The sequence below is a fragment of the Giraffa tippelskirchi genome, chromosome 1, assembly GCF_054371585.1.
Source record: "Giraffa tippelskirchi isolate mGirTip1 chromosome 1, T2T-mGirTip1v1.2.pri, whole genome shotgun sequence".
In the NCBI taxonomy this organism is placed as follows: Eukaryota; Metazoa; Chordata; class Mammalia; order Artiodactyla; family Giraffidae; genus Giraffa; species Giraffa tippelskirchi.
The window spans coordinates 195,656,930-195,678,322 of record NC_137275.1 but is presented as its reverse complement, the minus strand read 5'-3'; the positions used below and the strand labels follow the sequence as shown (position 1 = coordinate 195,678,322).

Below are 21,393 nucleotides of genomic sequence, written 5' to 3'. Positions count from 1 at the left end.
TTTCCTGAGGTAGGAGGACAGTAGCCTTTGCTCCTAAGGAGATAGGAAGAAGTAAACACTTTTCTTGGCGCACTGAAAGGAGCTGACAACTTGCTATTCCTAAGTGTTTGCCATAACTGAGCAATCTGACCAGAACCTCAAAGATAAAACAGAATCATGATCATGTGATAGCAAATGACAGAGCAGGCCAGAAGAAAGAAAAGGCAGGACACCTGAAACAGGTGGCAGCAAAAGAGAAATGCTGGAAGGTCCAAGGTAAGAAAAGTGCTTAAGATGACAAAAATAAAGCACTTAAAAAAAAAAGGACTTTCTGGATCCGAAAATTAGGATTTTTCAAGTTAAAAAAGTTAGTATGTGAAAGGATGCTCTCAATAGCCTTGAGGATCAAGAGAATAACTTTCTTACAACACAGCAAAAATAGAGAGATGTCATGAGGAATACAGAAGAAAAAATCTACAAGACAGAGAATGCAAAAGAATTCTTTTAAAAGAAAAGAGAACAAGAAACAGATGACTACCTTGCAATAAACTCTGCTATACACACAGTTGATTCTCAGTATTTGTGATAATTATGTTCTATAAACTTGCTGTGGACCCTGAAATAGAGAATACTGAAACACTACTGCTTAGGATAAAATACAGGATTAGGTTCCTCCAGCCTCTGGTCCCAATGTTTTAATCAACTGATCAATGTTTAACCTTCGTTTATGTGTGTTTCTTTTTAAAGACACTATATATAAAGTTCACTGCTGATTGATTAGCAAAGAACTTACGCCTGAGCAAATCTTATCTAACACACAATCTTTCTGTAAGGCACACCATAGCCTTCTTGTGCCAGGAACACTAGACAGCATATCACTACAACTCAGAGGCCATGAAACTACAAAATCACTAACAAAAAGCAGAAAAACAGGGGCAAATAAATAGAGTTTACGCTATAAGGCACAAGAAGGTAGAGAGTTGTCTTGTTTGACTTCAGTGTTGCGTGACTTGAATATTTTGCTACTTTTGCGCATGTCCATGAAGATGGCAAGAGCAGAATGAGTAACGATTTAAAGGTTAACAAATATATTCTAGCCAAGTAGGCATATTAACAAATATAGAATCTGCAAATAATGAGGATCATACTGTATAATTAAATCTAAATGGACAACGTTAAGTGTGACAATGTGGAATCTAAGTATTAAAGATTATTAAATAGAGAAGACAAAATGCAAATTAAGATGCAGACACTTATTTCACATACATTATACTGTCAAAAATTAAAAAGTCTGATAATGCCTAGACTATGGGGCACATGGAATCCTTATACACTGTTGGCTGGCATACACAATTCATTGAATTATTTTTGAAAGCAACTGCGCAAAACTAGTAAAACTGAATATGCGTTTGCCTATGATAAGCAATTAATTTTATTTTTTATGTGCAAAAGGAGTCATAATTCAAATATGTTCACTACAGCACTGATTTCAGTGGTGATAAATTAGAAATAAGGTAAATTTTCAACTGCAGAGAAGCAACAAAATAAACTTCAGTACAAAGTATGGATTTTAACAAATAAATTTGTTGGATAAACTTGGTCAATTTCAACATTCTAATGTTGAAGGAAAAAGTCATGTTGCAAAAGTATATATATGTCTACACAGACATACACACTGTAACAAAGTTTATGTGAAGTTTAAAACCATAAAATAAGCTGATGTTATTTATGGACACATATATTTGGGTAAAGTGTAAAAGTATTCATAAAAGTGAGACACATAAACTGTAATGTAGTGGTCACCTCTAGGACCAGAGTAAAGAAAAGGATGGGGTGGGGGAGGAGAATTTGAAATTACAGTCGTCAGTTCTCAATGTAGCCTAGGTTTCCCTGGTGAGATGCTTTTGAGGGGAACACAAGGTTAAAACTACTTTCATAATAATATTAACATGTTATTTGCCAAAAGCACTCATTCTCTCATAAGTGTACAATGGCTTTTCCAGAGGCTACATGGCAAGCAATACTACAAAAGACTGAAAACAAGCAGGTTAAAATAATTCAGTTATAGTCTACTAAGACAGACTTGAAAGATACTTGCAAAAATGTAAAACAATTCCACTTTTCTCATTAATTTTAATTAAAAAGTTATTTCCCATAAAATATTTGTTAATATGTGATTTATAAATGTTATGTATGTTTATTAACATGTAATGAGTTTACCGTTTTTCAAAAAGAATAAACATTTTTAAAGTATTGTTTTAGTTTCTAAAATAGTAGGTATCAATAAACAGGACCCATGTAAACAAAAGCTATTTGGGTCCTTAAAATCTTTTAAGAATATAAAGACAAAAAACAGTTGAGAATTGCTACCTTAGCGGTATCTCTAATAAATGAATCCATTAAAATTAGCTTGCTCCCTGATACCTAAAGCTCAGCCTTACTCCTGAGACCTTGCAGTTATTGTTTACTGTCAGGAAGCTTCATCCTCTGATTTTGTGTAGCTCATTCTCAGTATATTCACATATATCACCACTTCCAGGAGGCTTTTCACAACTATCCCATTTATGAGAACCATCTTATCTTTCTATACAGTACTTACGACCTGACATTATATATTTGTTCACAATTTAGTCTTTCCCATTAGAAGGTGAGCTCCTTGTCACCAGGTGTGTCCTTTTCTCTGGAACGCAGAAAGGTGTCTGACAACATTAGATACCAAATAAGGGAATTAATAAAATTTACTAATTCATATATTGTTTGTATGAGTGTAATAATGTATCAATAATTCATACATTGAGTGTAATGTATGAGTAATTCATACATTGAGTAATACATTGAGTGTTTATGAAATACTTAATTTTACCAATGACCTTGACCTTATCAGTAATGGAATTTATAAAAACAAAATTAATAAAAACTTTCCTTAAAATCGATGGTGGTACAGGTGTCTGTCAATTCATATATCTGAATGTATGATACATTTAATCACAGAAATTTAAAAATAATTTTTAATGATCGCTATATGCAGAGGACACCATATTATATATTGAAAACTCTAAAGATTCTACCAAAAAAACCTGTTAGAACTAATACAAGAATTCAGTCAAGTTGCAGGATACAAACTCAATATACAAAACTGTCACACTGAACTATCAGAAAGAGAAACTAAGAAAACGATTCCATTTACAGTAGCATCAAACAGAGTAAAATATTTAGGAATAAATTCAACCAAGGAGGTGAAAGACCTGCACACTGGAAACTATACGACATTGATAAAAGACACTGAAGAAGATACAAATAAATGGAAAGACAGTCTAGGCACATGGATTGGAAGAATTAACATTGTTAAAATAGCCAAACTATTTAAAGTGATCTACAGAGTCAATGTAATTCTTATCAAAATTCAAACAGCATTTTACACATTTTGATGTGAAGATTAAGGAAAAAATCTTCAATGTCTATCACAAAGGATTAACCTCTCATAATACACAAGGATTTGTTACAAACCTTCTGAAACAGTAAACCATTTAGTAAGTCAATGGGTAAAGGATAAAAAAAGGCAATTCATAGAAAAACCATTCCAAATGTCCAATGAACATCATATTAAGTGCTCAAATTAAACTGACAATGAGACATCACTTCTCATTGATACACACTGGAAAAAATTAAAGAATGATAACACCTACTACTGCTGGTCAGGATAAAGGAAAATCGTACTCTTTATATTCCTAGTGAAATATAAATTGTTAAATCGTTCAGAATACAATCTAATACATATATCAAAATTAAAACTATACATGTCCCCCCCACCCAGTAATCTCACTCTATAAAATACATGCATATTATGAAACATTTGGCAGCCATTAAAAATAATTAGCTATGTACTTTGAGATATAAAGTTATGATTACTTTTGAGTACAAAAATTATAAATACATTTTAAAATTAAACTTTTCATTTAAAAAATTCATAAAAAATAAATGTTCATGATAAAAATAGACTGTTTAATGTGATCCCATATATATAAAATCATATATGTATTTATCTTATACACAAAGATAACCATGATGATGGTCATCAAAATGAGTTCCAGTTATTTAAAATCCTAAAAAACGATGCTGTCAAAGTGAAGCACTCAATATTTCAGCAAGTTTGGAAAACTCAGCACTGGTCACAGGATTGGAAAAGGTCGGTTTTCATTCCAATCCTAAAGAAGGGCAATGCCAAAGAATGTTCAAACTACTGTACAATTGCATGCATTTCACATGCTAGCAAGATTATGCTTAAAATCCTTCAAGCTAGGCTTCAGCAGTATGTGAACTGAGAACTTCTACACATACAAGCTGGGTTTAGAAAAGGCAGAGGAACCAGAGATCATATTGCCAACATTTGTAGGATCATAAAGAAAACAAAGGAAGTCCAGAAAAACAACTACTTCTTTATTGATTACACTAAAGCCTTTGACTGTGTGGATCACAATAAACTGTGGAAAATTCTTAAAGAGATGGGAATACCAGACCACCTTACCTGTCTCCTGAGAAACCAGTACGAGGGTCAAAAAGCAACAGTTACAATCATACAAGGAACAATGGACTGGTTCAAAATTGGAAAAGGAGTACAAGATTGTATAGGGTCACCCTGCTTATTTAACTTATATGCAGAGTACTTCATTGGGCTGGATGAATCATAAAACTGGTATCAAGATTGCTGGGAGAAATATCAACCACCTCAAATATGCATATAATATCACTTAAATGGTATAAACTGAAGAAAAACTAAAGAGCCTCTGGGTGAAAGTGCAGGAGGAGGGTGAAAAACATGGCGTGAAACTCAACATTAAAAACTTAAGATTATGGTGTCCAGTCCCATCACTTCATGGCAAATAAAAGGGGGAAGAGTGGAAACAGTGACAGATTTTCTTGGGCTCCAAACTCACTGCCAATGGTGACAGTAGCCATGAAATGAAAAGACGCATGCTCTTTGGAAGGGAAAGCTATGAAAAACTTAGCGCACTAAGCAGCAGACACATCACTTTGCTGACAAAGGTCCATAATGAAAGCTATGTTTTTTTACCAGTAGTCATGTACAGATGTGAGAATTAGACCATAAAGAAGTCTGAGGCTTTCAATTGTGGTGCTGGAGAAGACTCCTGAGAGTCCCTTGGACTGCAAGGAAATACAACTTGTCAATCCTAAAGGAAATCAACCCTGAATATGCACTGGAAGGACTGTTGCTGAAACTGAAGCTCTAATACTTCGGCCACTTGATGGGAAGAGCTGACTCACTGGAAAAGACCCTGATGCTGGGAAAGACTGAAGGCAAAGGGAGAAGGGGACGGCAAAGGATGAGATGGTTAGATAGCATCACCGACTCAATAGGCATGAATCTGAGCAAACTCTGGGAGATAATGGAGGATAGAGGAGCTAGGCATGCCACGGTCCATCGCATCGCGAAGAGTCAAACAGGATTCCGTGACTGAACAGCAACAACCAACTGTGAGGCACACCACTACATGGCTTTCTTCCTTTTCATGTCCCACCTGCCTACAAGCCTGAAAGTTCTCCTGGAATTACGTTCTAAATTACATTGGCATGAATCTTTGTGTCAGGATCAGCTTCTGAAGAACCAACCTAAGACAGGAAGCTACCCGAGTTTTATGTGAAATGTGGCACGATTTATTCAACAAATTGAATGCTGAACCACTAACTTTCCTTAAAATATGTGATTTCATACACTATATCTTAACAAATGCTGGTTTCTTTCCTAAGAAATAACATCTCCTTTCTTCTTTTCTCAAGGGAAATGTCAATAGAGTTGGCATTCTTTTCTAAAAGGCAAATTCAAATGATCCTTTCCAGCTTTTTATGGCGGCATAATTTTGGGGAAGTGACTCTACCAGAATATAATTAAGGATCAATTATCAGCATTTTCTATTTATATCTAGACTCAGATTATTGAGAAGAAATCTTATCTTTTTATAATTATTTCCCGAAGTGTCTACTTAGCACAGTGCTTTGCAAACTATAAGGGTCAATACAACTTGCTGAATTTCTGACAACTCCTTGTAAGCTTTTCTTCTCATAGTGGACCCAGCATCAACTTCAGGAAACCTCAATTTAAATTTAAATAATATGTGGCAGAAATCAATTAATTTTAATGATAAGTTATTTTTTTTACATGGAGACTTGAATCAAACAGTTTTTATATCTTTGCCATAAAGGAGCACAGAGAATTTGGGCTTTTAAGAAACACACAGGTTACACAATGTCTTATGATACTTACTTTGGGGAGAGCACCGGAGGACTGACAAAAGACCGAAGAGCATCTTTCACCATGTCTTGCATGAGATGGATTCCAAAGACCTTTTTGTTATCCACCAGGAAAGTGGTCTTAAAACAAATGTTATATATATTAGTAATGTTGTCACAATCTTGACATATTGTACATGTAGTTTTCATTACTGTGACATAAGCATACTTCTTTTAAATGTCACAGAATACAAGAGATTAAAATACAAAAACCTGGTAGAAAATTTTTATAAATCACTGCTTCCATGATGGGTACTACTTAATCCCTATTTAAGAGTATTTTGATGCAGAAGAAATGTGCAGGGAAAAAATCTCTCAAGTCAAGGGTAGTAATATTGAACTAGTGAAAATGAAATGACATGTCTGAATATGTCAAATGAGCCAACATACAAGAAAAGGTTTCATAAATTATGAAATATTTAATGGTTATAAATATCATGCCAGTTGATAACCTATCTCAAATAAATGCTTTGGAATACATAAAAACTTTCTGAAACTGAAATAAATATATCTAAAATAATGAATTATTAAATTAAAATACACTGTTATTTACAATAATATTATTATTATTTATAATCCCACAAAGTCTGATATATTTTCATTTTCATTCAATTCAAAATACACTAATAATTGTTTTGGCTGTACTAGTTCCTTTCCCTTTCCATATAAATTTTAGAAGTAGCTTGTTAACATCTATAAAAACTTCTGCTATGATTTTGAGATTGCTCTGAATCTGTAGATCAATTTGGGGGGACAACTGACGTCTTAAAAAAATATCAATTCTTCCAATTCACAAACAAGATATATTTATTTATTGAAGCCTCCTTTGATATCTTTCATTATTACTTTGTAGTTTTTTAGTATACAAATTCTCCAAACAGGTGCTAGACTTACTCCTACATACTTCATTCTTGATGTTTAATGTAAATAGTACTGCTTTAAATTTTTTGGTTTGCATTGTTCATTGCAAGTATATAGAAATACAACTGCTTTCTGTACATTGGTATATCCTGTGATTTTGTCAAACTCATCTATCAGGTCTAGGAACTTCTTTGCAGATTCCTTGGTACTCTACATAGATAATCATGTTGTCTATGAAGAAATAACATTTCTTACTTTCTCAACTATATGTCTTTTATTTCTTTTCATGCCTTTTTTCATTGGCTAAGACTCCCAGTACCACACTGAGTAAAAGTGGAGTGATGAGACTGGACATCCTTGCTTTCTTCCCAATCAAAGGAGAAAAGAACTTACCCTTTCATCATTAAGTGTGATGTTAGCTATAAGTTTTTTGCTCTTTATCAGATTAAAGAAGTTCTCTTCCTAGTTTTGCTGAGAGTTTTTATCATGAACGGATGTTGATTTTGTCAAATAGATTTCCTGAATCTATTGAGACTTTATATTATATAGTAAATTACACTTTAAACATTGAGCCAGGCTTGCATTCCTGTGATAAAATGCACTTGATTATAATGTATTTTCTTTTTTTATATATTGGTAGATTTGATCTGGTAATACTTTAATTCTTATGTTTTTAAGGGATATGGGTCTATAGTTTTCTAAGCTTGAAATGTCTTTGTCTGGTTTTGGTATTGAGGCAATGCAGGGCTCATATGATGTGTTCTTGCCTCTTCTATTTTCTGGAAGAGCCTGTGTGTAGAACAGGCCTGAAGTTTTGTTCAAAGACTTTTAACTATGAACACAATTTCTCTGATCGACATAGGATTATTCAAATTGTCTACTTCTTGAGTGGGCGTCGGTGGTGTCCCTCCCAGAACTGGTCCATTTCACTTAAATTTTTCATTTATGGATATAGAGTTATTCAGAATATTCTATATTATCCTTTTAATTTGTTTAGGATATATAATAATTCCTAATATTATTTATCTGTATCTTTTTTTATTCTTGGTCTGTCTTGATAGAGATTCATCAATTTTAGAACCAGCTCTTGGCTGTAATCATTTTCTCTGTTATTTGTCTCTTTCCTATTTTACACATTTCTGCTTTTATCTTTATTTCCTTCTGCTTGTTTCTAGTTTGATTTGCTCTTCTTTTTCTATATTTTTAAAGTAGAAGCTTAAATTATAATTTCTGACCTTTCTTCCTTTTTTTAATATAAACATTTAGTTCTCTAACATACTCTCTAAGTACTGCTTTAACTGTATCCCATAAAGTCTGATATATTTTCATTTTCATTCAGTTCAAAATAATTTCTAATTACCATCAACACTTCCTCTTTGACTGGTTCTTTAGAAGTGTGTTAATTTTCAAACATTTGGAAAATTTTCCAGATACATCTGTTACTGATTACTAGTTTAATTCTAAAATAGCACCAGAGCATACTTTGTATGATTTCAATTTTTTTTACTTACTAAGGTTTGTTTTCTGGCCCAGACTATGATCTTAATGAATGTCTAACACTATAAGTCAATCCTTCTATTCCAAAAATGTAACACTAACCATGGAATACTTTTTAGAAGCATCCACCTTTTATTCCATAATAAATAAAACAATGTCAATACACATTATTTGCTGTTTAAAGAACTATTTTGATACCAAGTGGAACTTACTTGTAATAGAGATCTCGAAAGAACACAAGGTGATTGTTCACTAAATTCACAGAAAAAGTCCTAAAAGATACACAGAAGAAAAGTAATGTCATTAACAGATTAAATAAAAGTTGAAAATGCTTGCATATAGTGTAATTTTTACTAGATCTTCTGGGAATGATACACTATCAAAATTAAAATAAGACAGATTGCTAAAGATCATTTCTATAAGAATTGTCTATTTGTATGAATGGAACGGGCTTCCCTGGTGGTTTGGCTGCAAAGAAGCCACCTGCCAAAACAGGAGACGGGAGTTTGACCCCTGGGTCGAGAAGAGCCCCTGGAGAAACACATGGCAACCAACTACAGTATTCTGGCCTGGAAAATCCCATGGACAGAGGAGCCTGGCAACCTACAGTCCATGGAGTCACAAAGAGTTGGACATGACTTAGCGACTAAACAACAACAAAAGGTATTAGGAAGATGATGTACTGTGGCTCTTGAGAGACTGAGAGTCTGTCAGGTAAAGGAAGAGTTCATTTTGTATCAAAATGCTGCCCAGCTTGGGACTGCCCTCATGGTCCAGTGGTTAAGAATCTGCCTGCCAGTGTAGGAGATGGAAGTTTGATCCCTGCATTGGGAAGACCCACTGAAGAAAGAATGGCAACCCAACTCCAGTATTCTTGTCTGAGAAATCCCATGGACAAAGCCTGGTTGGGCTACAGTCCATGTGGCTACAAAACAGTCGGGTACTACTTAGCAACTAAACAACAACACGAATGGAACAATGGATAATTTTAGAGCCTAAAAAAAATTATTTTAATGAATAATAGTATGATGTGGATACCAACATTAAATTTTTATATCATGAAAATAATAGTATCAATACTAATTTACTAACTAAAGACAGAAGTTTATCTCCTACTTCACAGAAATCAATACCAAGTAATCAAGCTAACTGAATTCATCCACTTTTCTCACAATTAATTTTTATACCTTGCACATACTCCTCAAAGTGAATATTCTCCACTAGAGAGAGATGCTATTTTATATTACAAAAAAAATTAAAATAATTTAAACCACAGAAAATTCCTCAACTTTAGCCTCTAAACTAACTCTATACACATCTGTACCCAGATCCTTTAGTTGTCTACTTTAACAACAGATATCCTACAACTGTATAAAAGGATCCCATTCCTTTGGGCTTTTTCACAATCATCACACACTGTCAACTATCCATACTTTGCTCTCCTAGATATTAAAATTCCTGTTTTACCAGATCATTCCCATTTTCATTTAAATACTCTCTTCTCTCATCTTTAAAAAGAAAAGATTATTGCATGATCCCACATTTTCCTCTCAATTGCTGTCTTCTCAGTCAAACTTTCTGAAGAAGTTGGCTGTACCACTGTCTCTACTCCTCTTCAACACATGTAACCTGACTCTTTGCTCTAGGCACCACTTGTCCCCCATTACTAACTTCAAAGGACACTGAGTTTGGACCTTATTTATCTCTTTCATTCAACTATTCAACAGTATGTCTTCCTTCTTGAAAAATCTTTAAATGACTTTCACATGTTTCTTCCTCTGGGTACTTCTCAGTTTGTTCTGTAGGTTCAAAGTTTAGTTTCAGACAACCTTCTTTTCTTAATCTATATACTCTTCTCCTCATAAATATTAAAACATAAACACTCATGCTGCAATTACTATCTATACTGTAATAATTCTAAAATTTTAACTCTAAGCACAGATCTCTAAATTCTACCCATAAGCCATTATCTATTCCATATCTCTACTTTAATATTTTAAATGTACCTCAAACTTTACTTCTCTAAGACAGCCATTTGACTCTCAAGTTCCTTAAGAGAATTTCCCTCTTTGAGCGAACAGCACCAAATATGCATGTAGATTGCAAGGCAGAAGCCTAGAGAACTTTCTGAGGGCTCTTTCATGCCCCATATTTAATTCATCAACCAATATTCTATCAACTTTAGCTCACCATGGACTACACACGGTCCTTGGAATTCTCCAGGCCAGAATATTGGAGTGGGTAGCCTTTCCCTTCTCCAGGAGATCTTCCGAACCCAGGGACTGAACCCAGGTCTGCCGCATTGCAGGTGGATTCTTTACCAGCTGAGCCACAGGGAAGCCCAAGAATACTAGAATGGGTAACCAGATTTTCCCGACACAGGAATTGAACCAGTGTCTCCTGCATTGCAGGCGGATTCTTTACCAACTGAGCTATCAGGGAAGCCTTTTAGCTCACACATAGCTCTAACACTGACACTGACAATCTCATCATCTCTCTGCCATCCTTCCAGTCCAAGTGACAATCCTTTCTACCTTGGACTGTGGTAATGGTTTCTTTATTTATCTCACTGTGTTTACTCTGCTGTTATTCAGTAGCTAAGTTGTGTCTGACTCTTTGAGACCCATTGGACTGCAGCACACCAGGCTTCCCTGCCCTTCACTATCTCCCAGAGTTTAATCAGATTCATGTCCACTGAGTCAGTGATGCTATCTAATCATCTCATCCTCTGCTGCCCTCTTCTCCTTTTGCCTTTAATCTTTCCCAGCATCAAGTTTTTTTCCAATGAGTCTGCTCTTGGCATCATCAGGTGGCCAAAATATTGGAGCTTCAGCAACAGTCCTTCCAATGAATATTCAGGGGTGATTTCCTTTAGGATTGACTGGTTTGCTCTCCTTGCAGTGTAAGAGACTCTCAAGAGTCTTCCCCAGCACCACAATTCAAAGGCATCAATTCTTCAGAGCACAGCCTTCTTCACGGTCCAACTCTCATATCCGTACATGGCTACTGGAAAAGCCCTAACTTCGCTTATACGGACCTTTGTCAGCCAAGAGATGTCTCTGCTTTGTAATATGCTGCCTAGGCTCACCATAGCTTTCCTTCCAAGGAGAAAGCATTTTTTAATTTCATGGTTGTAGTCACTGTTCACAGTGATTTTGGAGCCCAAGAAAAGAAAATCTGTCAGTGCTTCCACTTTTCCCCCATCTATTTGCCATGAAGTGATGGGACCAGATGCCATGATCTTAAGTTTTAGAAATGTTGAATTTTAAGGCAGCTTTTTCACTGTCCTCTTTCACCCTTATCAAGAGGCTCTTTAGTTCCTCCTCACTTTTTGCCATTAGGGTAGACTCATCTGTATAACTGAGGTTGTTGATATTTCTCCTGGCAATCTTGATTCCAGCTTGTAACTCATCCAGCCCGGCATTTTGCATGAAGTACTCTGCACAGAAGTTAAATGAACAGAGTACAATATACAGTCTTCTTGTACTCCTTTCACTTGTACTCCTTTCCCAATTTTGAACCAGTCCATTGTTCCATGTAAGGTTCTAACTGTTGCTTCTTGACCTACATATAGGTTTCTCAGGAGACAGGTAAGGTGGTCTGGTATGGTATTCCCATTTCTAAGAATTTTCCATAGTTGTTGTGATTCACACAGTCAAAGGCTTTAGTGTAGTCAGTGAAGCAGAATTAGATGTTTTTCTGGAATTCCCTTTGCTTTATGATCCTACGAATGTTGGCAATTTGATCTCTGGTTTCTCTGCCTTTTCTAAACCCAGCTCGGACATCTGAAGTTCTTGGTTCATGTACTGCTGAAGCCTAGCTTGGATTCAGACCACAACTGTACGGTAGTTTGTACATTCTTTGGCATTGTCCTTCTTTGGGATCGGAATGAAAACTGACCTTTTCCAGTCCTTATACTGACTGCAGCACCTTAACAGCATCATCTTTTAGGATCTGAAATAGCTCAGCTGGAATTCCATCACCTCCACGAGTCTCGTTTGTGGCAATGCTTCCTATGGCTGACCTGACTTCAGACTCCAGGATTTTAGACTCTAGGTGGGTGAGTGACCACAGCATCGTGGCTATCTGGGTGATTAAGATCTTTTTGTACAGTTCTTCTGTGTATTCTTGCCACCTTTTTAAATTCTTCTGCTTCTGTCAGGTCTTTACATTTCTGTCCTTTATCATGCTATCCCTGAATGAAATGTACTTGTCAGATCTTAGCTTCACCGTTACTTCTTTAAAAAAGCCTTCTCTGATCATTTAGGTCAATTGCTTCATTATATGCTATATGTTATAGTTTCCAGTTCCTTTCCTTCATACTGCTTATATTGGTAATTTTATAAACATTTATGTGATTATTTGATCAATTTCTATATCACATTACAGCCCCATGACAAGATGGATGATATCTTATTACTCCATAGCTGTCAAAAGTATCACCATATGGGTTCCTAATATATGAACTTTCCTTCACTAATATTACTATTCTCCCTCTTACCATTGTTTCTGCCCTATATGCAAAATACCATAAAACACTGAAAATGCAGAAAAAATGCAAAAAACAAACTATCATATAGCTTTCCACTATTTATAAGTAGTTGTAATTAATATTTTGGTATCTGTTATTTGTATATTATTTATTGACATGAAAACATATTCAAAGATAGAGATTACGAATGAAAAAGCAAGTTACTATCACTCAATTTTTGTATGAAAAAACATACATATGCATATATATGTATAAATGTATACATTAACAAACGTTTATTTATATGAAAGGTTTAGCATTGAATTGAGGGTTCAAACTGCCATTCTTAAAGCTTGAGTGAATTACCTAACTTCTCCACATTTTAGGTTCTTAATCTCTAGAATGGGTAGTATAAAATCCTTATGAGGATTAAATATAGAAAGAAAAATAACATACACAAACACTTAATTCTCCAGATATCACAGATAATAGGTGAGGAGCATTATTTACCCTTGAAAGAGTCTCTAAAACATAATAAAACTATTCTGCTATTAAATCAAAGCTATATTTCAGAATAGAGACTTGATTTGCACTTACCAGAATACAATGTAAATTTGTTAAATTGACCACCTCACAGACAGTTTTTATTCTATCTATCAATCTTGCAAAATAGTTGACCATTTCGTCTCTTTTTATTATTTTTGCATATCGAGGGAAGGTGGGTGGAAGTAGTCTCTGGTTAACAAGTGGCTCAAAACCCATCATAATGGGATGATCTACAAAGGAAAAAAGTTAACATTTTCAATATTTCTATAAATTTTAATCTCAAATACTGCTTAAATACATAAAGAAAACTGTCAGTTTCAAAAGCATGTCTAAATTCTTATCACAGTATCCTCTAAATGGATTTTATAATTTACAATTAATGTATCTTTACATGTGTTTTTTAAAGGAAATAAGCAGATTTAACAACCTAAAATTATACTTCCTTCCTACATGGTGGTGGTATTGGTGACAGAGAGAGGTTTCTACCTCAAAATTAACTCCAAGCCAAGAGCAGGATAAAACAGGGTTAACATATTCTCTCAAAATAAAATAAAAGGGCAATGGTGTATTAACCATGAGCCTGTGAAGAAAAGTTTCAAATGGGAACACAAATGGAGGCGTGTCTTCCTTTCAATTTCTGAACTGCAGAATCAATTCACACTGGACTACATAGAAATGCAAAGCAGTAGAGAACAGTTGCACTCCATCCCCATGAGTCTGGAATGCATTTGGCACTGAGATGCAATTCCATAAATTCACAATGAAAATAACATATCACAAGAGACCTAAGGGTAACTTTCTCTTTCCCACTCTTTGTCCTCTGGTGATTCCACTTTTCACACTAGTACAAAGCTCCAAATTAAGTCTCTAGCTTGAAATTTCCTGCCATTTTCATAGAAAAAAAATTTGTACTCCAATGGAGTATGCATTGTCAAATTGATTCTATGGGAGTTATTTTACACAGCTAGAAATTGTAGGTAACTGATAAATATGAAATTCTGTTTCACTCTACAGAAAAAAGTTTTACCTATTTATAATTTATTTTAATATTCCACTAATCCATCAAAATGTGCTTTAAATCTTTTCATGTCTGGTTATATCATTGAATGAGTTTAACAAAATCCTTAACCCACGTTCACTTTTTTATCTGTATGAGAATTATGGTTTTATCTTTGTTTGAAAATCATCTTTTCCTGAATTGCAAGCAGATTCTTTACCCACTGAACCATCTGGGAACCCCCCGAAAATCATCTTTTAATCCTCCCCATTTCCTAAGCACTATAAGATATAAGCAAGCATTGTGACTTACAAATGTCATATTCTTTTACACCTCTTTACTTATACAAATTATTCTATTGTAAAACCTACCCCTTTCTTCTTAACCTGAACTTGATATAGCCTGAATCCTCTCTCATCATTGGTCCCCCCAATGATGTATATATAATACATATATACACACAAACAGTTCTTTGTATGTACACTATTATACTGTCCATGTGGGATTATAGCATTTGTCCGAGTTCTTTTGAAAGCAAGAACAGGGTTGGATTCCAAACACCAAATACCTGGCTCATAACAGATACTGGATACTTGTTTGCTGAATGATAAGATATACATGCTCAAAACAAAATAAAAGGCTGCTACCACTATAATAGTTTGAAATTCTGATTTATATTATTTCATTCAGAACTAAGGTAAAAGTAGTAGTAATGATGCTGTAAGAAGCTTCTTTACCATATAAATATGAATACATTTCAGACTTTAATGATAAATGCACAGAATCCAGATACTTAAATGCTACATTACTTATTTTCTCTCAAAATATTCTCATATGCACTTAAAATGATTACCCAGGAATATGCTTTTATTCTTAAAACATTTATTTTTAGGTTTAAACAACAAATAGAAGATAGATAATAGCCACTCATGAAAATTTATATGGAAAGAAGTAAATATTAATGGGAAATGGATAACAAACACGATATATTCTGAATTCAATTTTATACAAACAAAAATGTACAATATAAAACAGTGTTAACTTTTGAAACTAACTCAGCTGTCCTGCACAGATGATGCTGAGCAGCATCCCTGACTCTACCCTCTACATACCAGTAGTAACCTAACTGTGAAAAGGATCCAGACATTGCCAGATGTCCCTGGGAAGCCCCAGTTGAGAAACACTGGTCTAGAGGAACATAAATAGCAACTATAATTTAGTCAGAATAAACTCAGAATGTAATAGGAGCATCTTATCCATGTAAAAGTTAGACAAACGATTTCATAGAAATCTAAGAAAAGAGCTAACAAAGGACAAATATTAATCAGCACAAAGTATTCCAAGCATATTAAAGGCATGGAGGACAGATAAAATGGCTCCTTTTCTTTTTCCCTTAGGGAGCTGCAATTTTTCCAAGTGAAAACTTACTGGAACTCAGAAGTAAAAATAGATGCATATAAATAGAGCGGGGACAAAATCCCTAGGCACAGAATTTAGATCTGCATGGTTCTCTCTATTCTCTACACACATTTAAATCCTCTCCTCACCACCACATGTTTTTGGACATAGTCCTTGTTAATAGTTAAGTGTTAAAGTAGTTCCTAGTAGCTATTTTTAAGTCTCAGCTGTTCGGTGAATCTCATGCCTAAGGACTCTGTAACCATCCTATACAACACACAGTAACCTGCCTAACTAGAAAAGAGCATAAGAACTGAGATGTAATATGAGATCAAAGTCTTTATTCAATGTATACTACAGTGAAGGAGGAGCAGGGATAAAAACCAAGCAGGAGTTTGCATCTGACTTCATGACAACACAAACTACAAAAAGTTTAAAAAAAGTTTTACCACACCCAACCCCGATCCCCCAGAATAAACAGCTCTAACATTTTCCTACTAAATGCTTCCCACTAAAATAGCCTGGATAACCCTTACTAAATGAACCCAGAAAACAAGCAAATCCACATCACTTTCTACTCAATGTGTACTATGCTCAGTAAAGATTCCCTGAATTAAACTAGATACAGATCCGACAAGTCAATGTCTAGAGTCTCTTCTGATTTTACAAGTCTGTAGGTGTACAAAAATTACCTTGGTTTTCCAGTCAAAACACTTCCCTTTACACCAGAATTCTTTAAGGATAAAATAATAAAGTATAATTACTATATTCAAAACATTATGGCAAATTGGTTTAGAGTGTTTTAGTTGCTAAAGTTCTTGCTAGAAAATTGACCTTCATTATCAATAGCATGAAAGTATTACAAATAGCACAAGGTCTGTGAATAAAAGATTTACAGTAACAATGTGCTGTGATTTAACTTGAAAGGTTATTTTAGAATTAATTAGATGCCAAAATCAAAGATCTGGAAGTGTGTAAGTGAAAAGAGATAGAGATGTTATACCATTTTTGGACAACGTATCTCTCCCGAGTTATACTGGCAATTTCCAGTTAGACCTACAGAAGTAAGTTTTCCATGCCCTGAGGTTGCAAACAATTCTAGAAAACAATGCAGAAGCTGCTGAGGTTAATATTGTACTGTAATTGTATTCTGAAATTGAAGAAAGTGGAGAAAACCATTAGACCATTCAGGTATGACCTAAATAAAATCCCTTATGATTATATAGTGGAAGTGAGAAATAGATTTAAGGGACTAGATCTGATAGACAGAATGCCTGATGAACTATGGATGAAGGTTCGTGACATTGTACAGGAGACAGGAATCAAACCATCCCCAAGAAAAAGAAATGCCAAAAAGCAAAATGGCTGTCTCAGGAGGCCTTACAAATAGCTGTGAAAAGACAGGAAGCGAAAAGCAAAGGAGAAAAGGAAAGATACACCCATTTGAATGCAGAGTTCCAAAGAATAGCAAGGAGAGATAAGAAAGCTTTCATCAGTAATCAATGCACAGAAATAGAGGAAAACAATGGAATGGGAAAGACTAGAGATCTCTTCAAGAAAATTAGGGATACCAAGGGAACATTTCATGCAAAGATGGGCACAATAAACGACAGAAATGGTAGGGACCTAACAGAAGCAGAAGATATTAAGAAGAGGTGGCAAGAATACACAGAAGAACTGTACAGAAAAGATCTTCACAACCCAGATAATCACGATGGTGTGATCACTCACCTAGAGCCAGACATCCTGGAATGGGAAGTCAAGTGGGCCTAAGGAAGCATCACTACGAACAAAGCTAGTGGAGGTGATGGGATTCCAGTTGAGCTATTTCAAATCTTGAAAGATGATGCTGTGAAAGTGCTGCACTCAATATGCCAGCAAATACGGAAAACTCAGCAGTGGCCACAGGACTGGAAAAGGTCAGTTTTCATTCCAATCCCAAAGAAAGGCAATGCCAAAAAAATGCTCAAACTACCACACAATTGCACTCATCTCACACACTAGAAAAGTAATGCTCAAAATTCTCCAAGCCAGGCTTCAGCAATACGTGAACCGTGAACTTCCAGATGTTCAAGCTGGTTTCAGAAAAGGCAGAGGAACCAGAGATCAAATTGCCAACATCCGCTGGATCATCGAAAAAGCAAGAGAGTTCCAGAAAAACATCTATTTCTGGTTTATTGACTATGCCAAAGCCTTTGATTGTGTGGATCACAATAAACTGTGGAAAATGCTGAAAGAGATGGGCACAGCAGACCACCTGACCTGCCTCCTGAGAAATCTGTATGCAGGTCAAGAATCAAGTTAGAACCGGACATGGAAAAATGGACTGATTCAATACTGGGAAAGGAGTACATCAAGGCTATATATTGTCACCCTGCTTATTTCACTTTTATGCACAGTACATTATGAGAAACGCCAGGCTGGATGAAGCACAAACTGGAATCAAGACTGCCAGGAGAAATATCAATAGCCTCAGATATGCAAATGACACCACCGTTATGGCAGAAAGTGAAGAGGAACTAAAGAGCCTGTTTTTTTTTTTTTAATTTATTTATTTTTTAATTGAATAACTGCTTTGCAGAATTTTGTTTTCTGTCAAACCCCAACATGAATTAACCATAGGTATACATATATCCCTTCCCTTTAGAACCTCCCTCCCGATCCTACCCCTCTAGGTTGATACAGAGCCCCTGGTCAAGTTACCTGTGACAAACAGCAAATTCCCATTGGCTATCTATTTTACATATGGTAATATAAGTTTCCATGTTACTCTTTCCATACATCTCACCCTCTCCTCCCCTATCCCCATGTCCATAAGTCTATTCTCTATGTCTGTTTCTCCATTGCTGCTTTGTAAATAAATTCTTCAGTACCATTTTTCTAGATTCCAAAATACAATATTTATCTTTCGTTTTTTGATTTACTTCATTCTATATAATAGGTTCTAGGTTCATCCACCTCATTAGAACTGACTCAAATGCATTCCTTTTTATGGCTAAGTAATATTCCATTGTGTGTATGTACCACAACTTCTTTATCCATTCATAAAGAGCCTCTTGATGCAAGTGAAAGAAGAGAGTGAAAAAGCTAGCTTAAAACTCAACATTCAAAAAATGAAGATTGGGGCATCTGGTCCCATTACTTCATGGCAAATAGATGGGGAAACAATGGAAATAGTGAGAGACTTTATTTTCTTGGGCTCCAAAATCATGGCAGATGGTGACTGCAGCCATGAAATTAAAAGACGCTTGCTCCTTGGAAGAAAAACCATGACAAACCTAGACAGCATATTAAAAAGCAGAGACATTATTTTGCCAACAAAGGTCTGTCTAGTCAAGGCTATGGTTTTTCCAGTAGTCATGTATAGATGTTAAGAGCTGGACCATAAAGAAAGCTGAGCACTGAAGAATTGATGCTTTTGAACTGTGGTGATGAAGACTCTTGAGAGTCCCTTGGACAGCAAGGAGATCCAACCAGTCCATCCTAAAGGAAATCAGTCCTGAATATTCATTGGAAGGACTGATGCTGAAGCTGAAACTCCAGCACTTTGGCCACCTGATGCGAAGAGCTGACTCATTGGAAACGACCGTGATGCTGGGAAAGATTGAAGGCAGGAGGAGACGGGGACGACAGAGGATGAGATGGTTGGATGGCATCACCAACTCGATGGACATGAGTTTGAGTAAACTCTGGGAGTTGGTAACGGACAGGGGTCCTGGCATGCTGCTGTCCATGGGGTCACAAGGAGTCGGACATGACTGAACTGACTAACCCACTAACAAGTGATTATAGTTTTAATTTTAATGCTTTATGTATTTTAACACTTGTATCAGATATAAACGGTTTATCCACCACCATTACAATATTAGAGTATTTTAAATGTCGCTGTAAATTTACCTTTGCCAGTGAGTTTTATACTTTCATGTTTTCCTGTTACTAACTAGTCTCCTTTTGTTTCAACTTGAAGAACTCCTTTTAACCTTTGTTGTGAGGTCAGTGGTGATGAACTGTTTCAGCTTTTGTCGATATAAATTTTTTCTTTCTTTCTTAGTTATTAAGGACAACTCTGTCAGATGTTCTTGGTTAGCACCTTTCTGGTATTCCCTAAGTATTTTGAATATGTAAACCAAGTTGCCTTTCCTTTTGCTGCTTTCAAGATTCTCTTCTTGTCTTTAATCTTTCACAGTTTAACTGTAATGTGTTTGAGTGAGTCTCTTAGGATTCAACTTCTTTCAAACTCTCTGAGCTCCCTGGACGTGGACTGTCTATTTCTTTCCCCGGTTAAGGAAGTTTCCAGCCATTATTTTTCTGAATATGCTTTCTGCCTTGCTTCTCTCTTCTTCTCAAACTCCCATCACATGTAGTCTGCTTGATTTTGTCCCACAAATTCCATAATCCAGCTCTTCATTTTTTCCTTTCTGTTTAAATAAATTCCATTGCCCTGTTAAGGGCAGCAACTCACTCCAGTATTCTTGCCTGGGAAATCCCATAGAGAGAGGAGCCTGGCGGGCTACAGTCCATGGGGTCACAGAAGAGTCAGACATGACTTAGCGACTAACAACAGCAGCAGCTCTCAGGAGGTTAATGTACAATATTACCAGACAATAAACCATCATAATTCTAAACTACTAATTTTGTATTTTAATCCACATTAACTTTTAATTGAGTTTCTTTTATTTAGTCATAAATACATGCCACCCAAGAATCAAATAGCCAGGTGGGAGGGGGGTTCAGGATGGGGGACACATGTACACCTGTGGCTGATGAGTGTCAATGCATGGCGAAAGCCACTATAATATTGCAAAGTAAGTAGCTTCCAACTAAAATAAATACATTAATTTAAACAGAAAAATTTTTTTAAAAAAGAATCAAATAGCCAAACAAGGTTCTTATTTATAAACTAACAATCTTCTCCCTCCAATTCCATTTATTTCTTTCTTCCCAGAGGCAATGTCTTCCACTTCCTCTTAGCTCTTTCTTTTTGAATCTACCTCCATATCACCAAGTAACAAGCTTATTGTGTTACTTTATTTCGTATTTTTTTCAGTTTTACACGTTATCTAACTTACTTCATTGTCTAAAAGAGATAAATGTAAAAAGAGAGACACTGAAAATAATATAAAGTAGCAGTATAAGCACATATAAATCACATGCATATATGCACTTTGATCCTCTTACCTCCAATACAGTTAGATCAGAATTTTATCATCATCAATGGTTAGCACTATTAAGTAAATCATACTTCACATTTGGGCCATGGATAACTTTTGCAAACACAGAAATAAATTTTACTTTCATATATATTTTGACGTAAAAAAGTCTTACTTTTTGTTCACCT

At 35.4% G+C, this 21,393-nt stretch overlaps 1 protein-coding gene across 17 annotated transcripts in view; it reads right to left on the bottom strand.

The window, feature by feature from the left end:
* Positions 1-21,393, bottom strand: part of NAA35 (N-alpha-acetyltransferase 35, NatC auxiliary subunit) — a 94,440-nt gene that overhangs the window by 16,766 nt on the left and 56,281 nt on the right. For all 17 annotated transcript variants that reach the window (XM_081521894.1, XM_081521940.1, XM_081521982.1 and 14 more), the window contains 3 exons: positions 13,712-13,890; positions 8,856-8,915; positions 6,260-6,366 (listed from right to left, as the gene is read on the bottom strand). In XM_081521894.1, the coding sequence (XP_081378020.1) occupies positions 6,260-6,366; positions 8,856-8,915; positions 13,712-13,890 (346 nt within the window). The remainder of the gene's footprint in view (positions 1-6,259; positions 6,367-8,855; positions 8,916-13,711; positions 13,891-21,393) is intronic.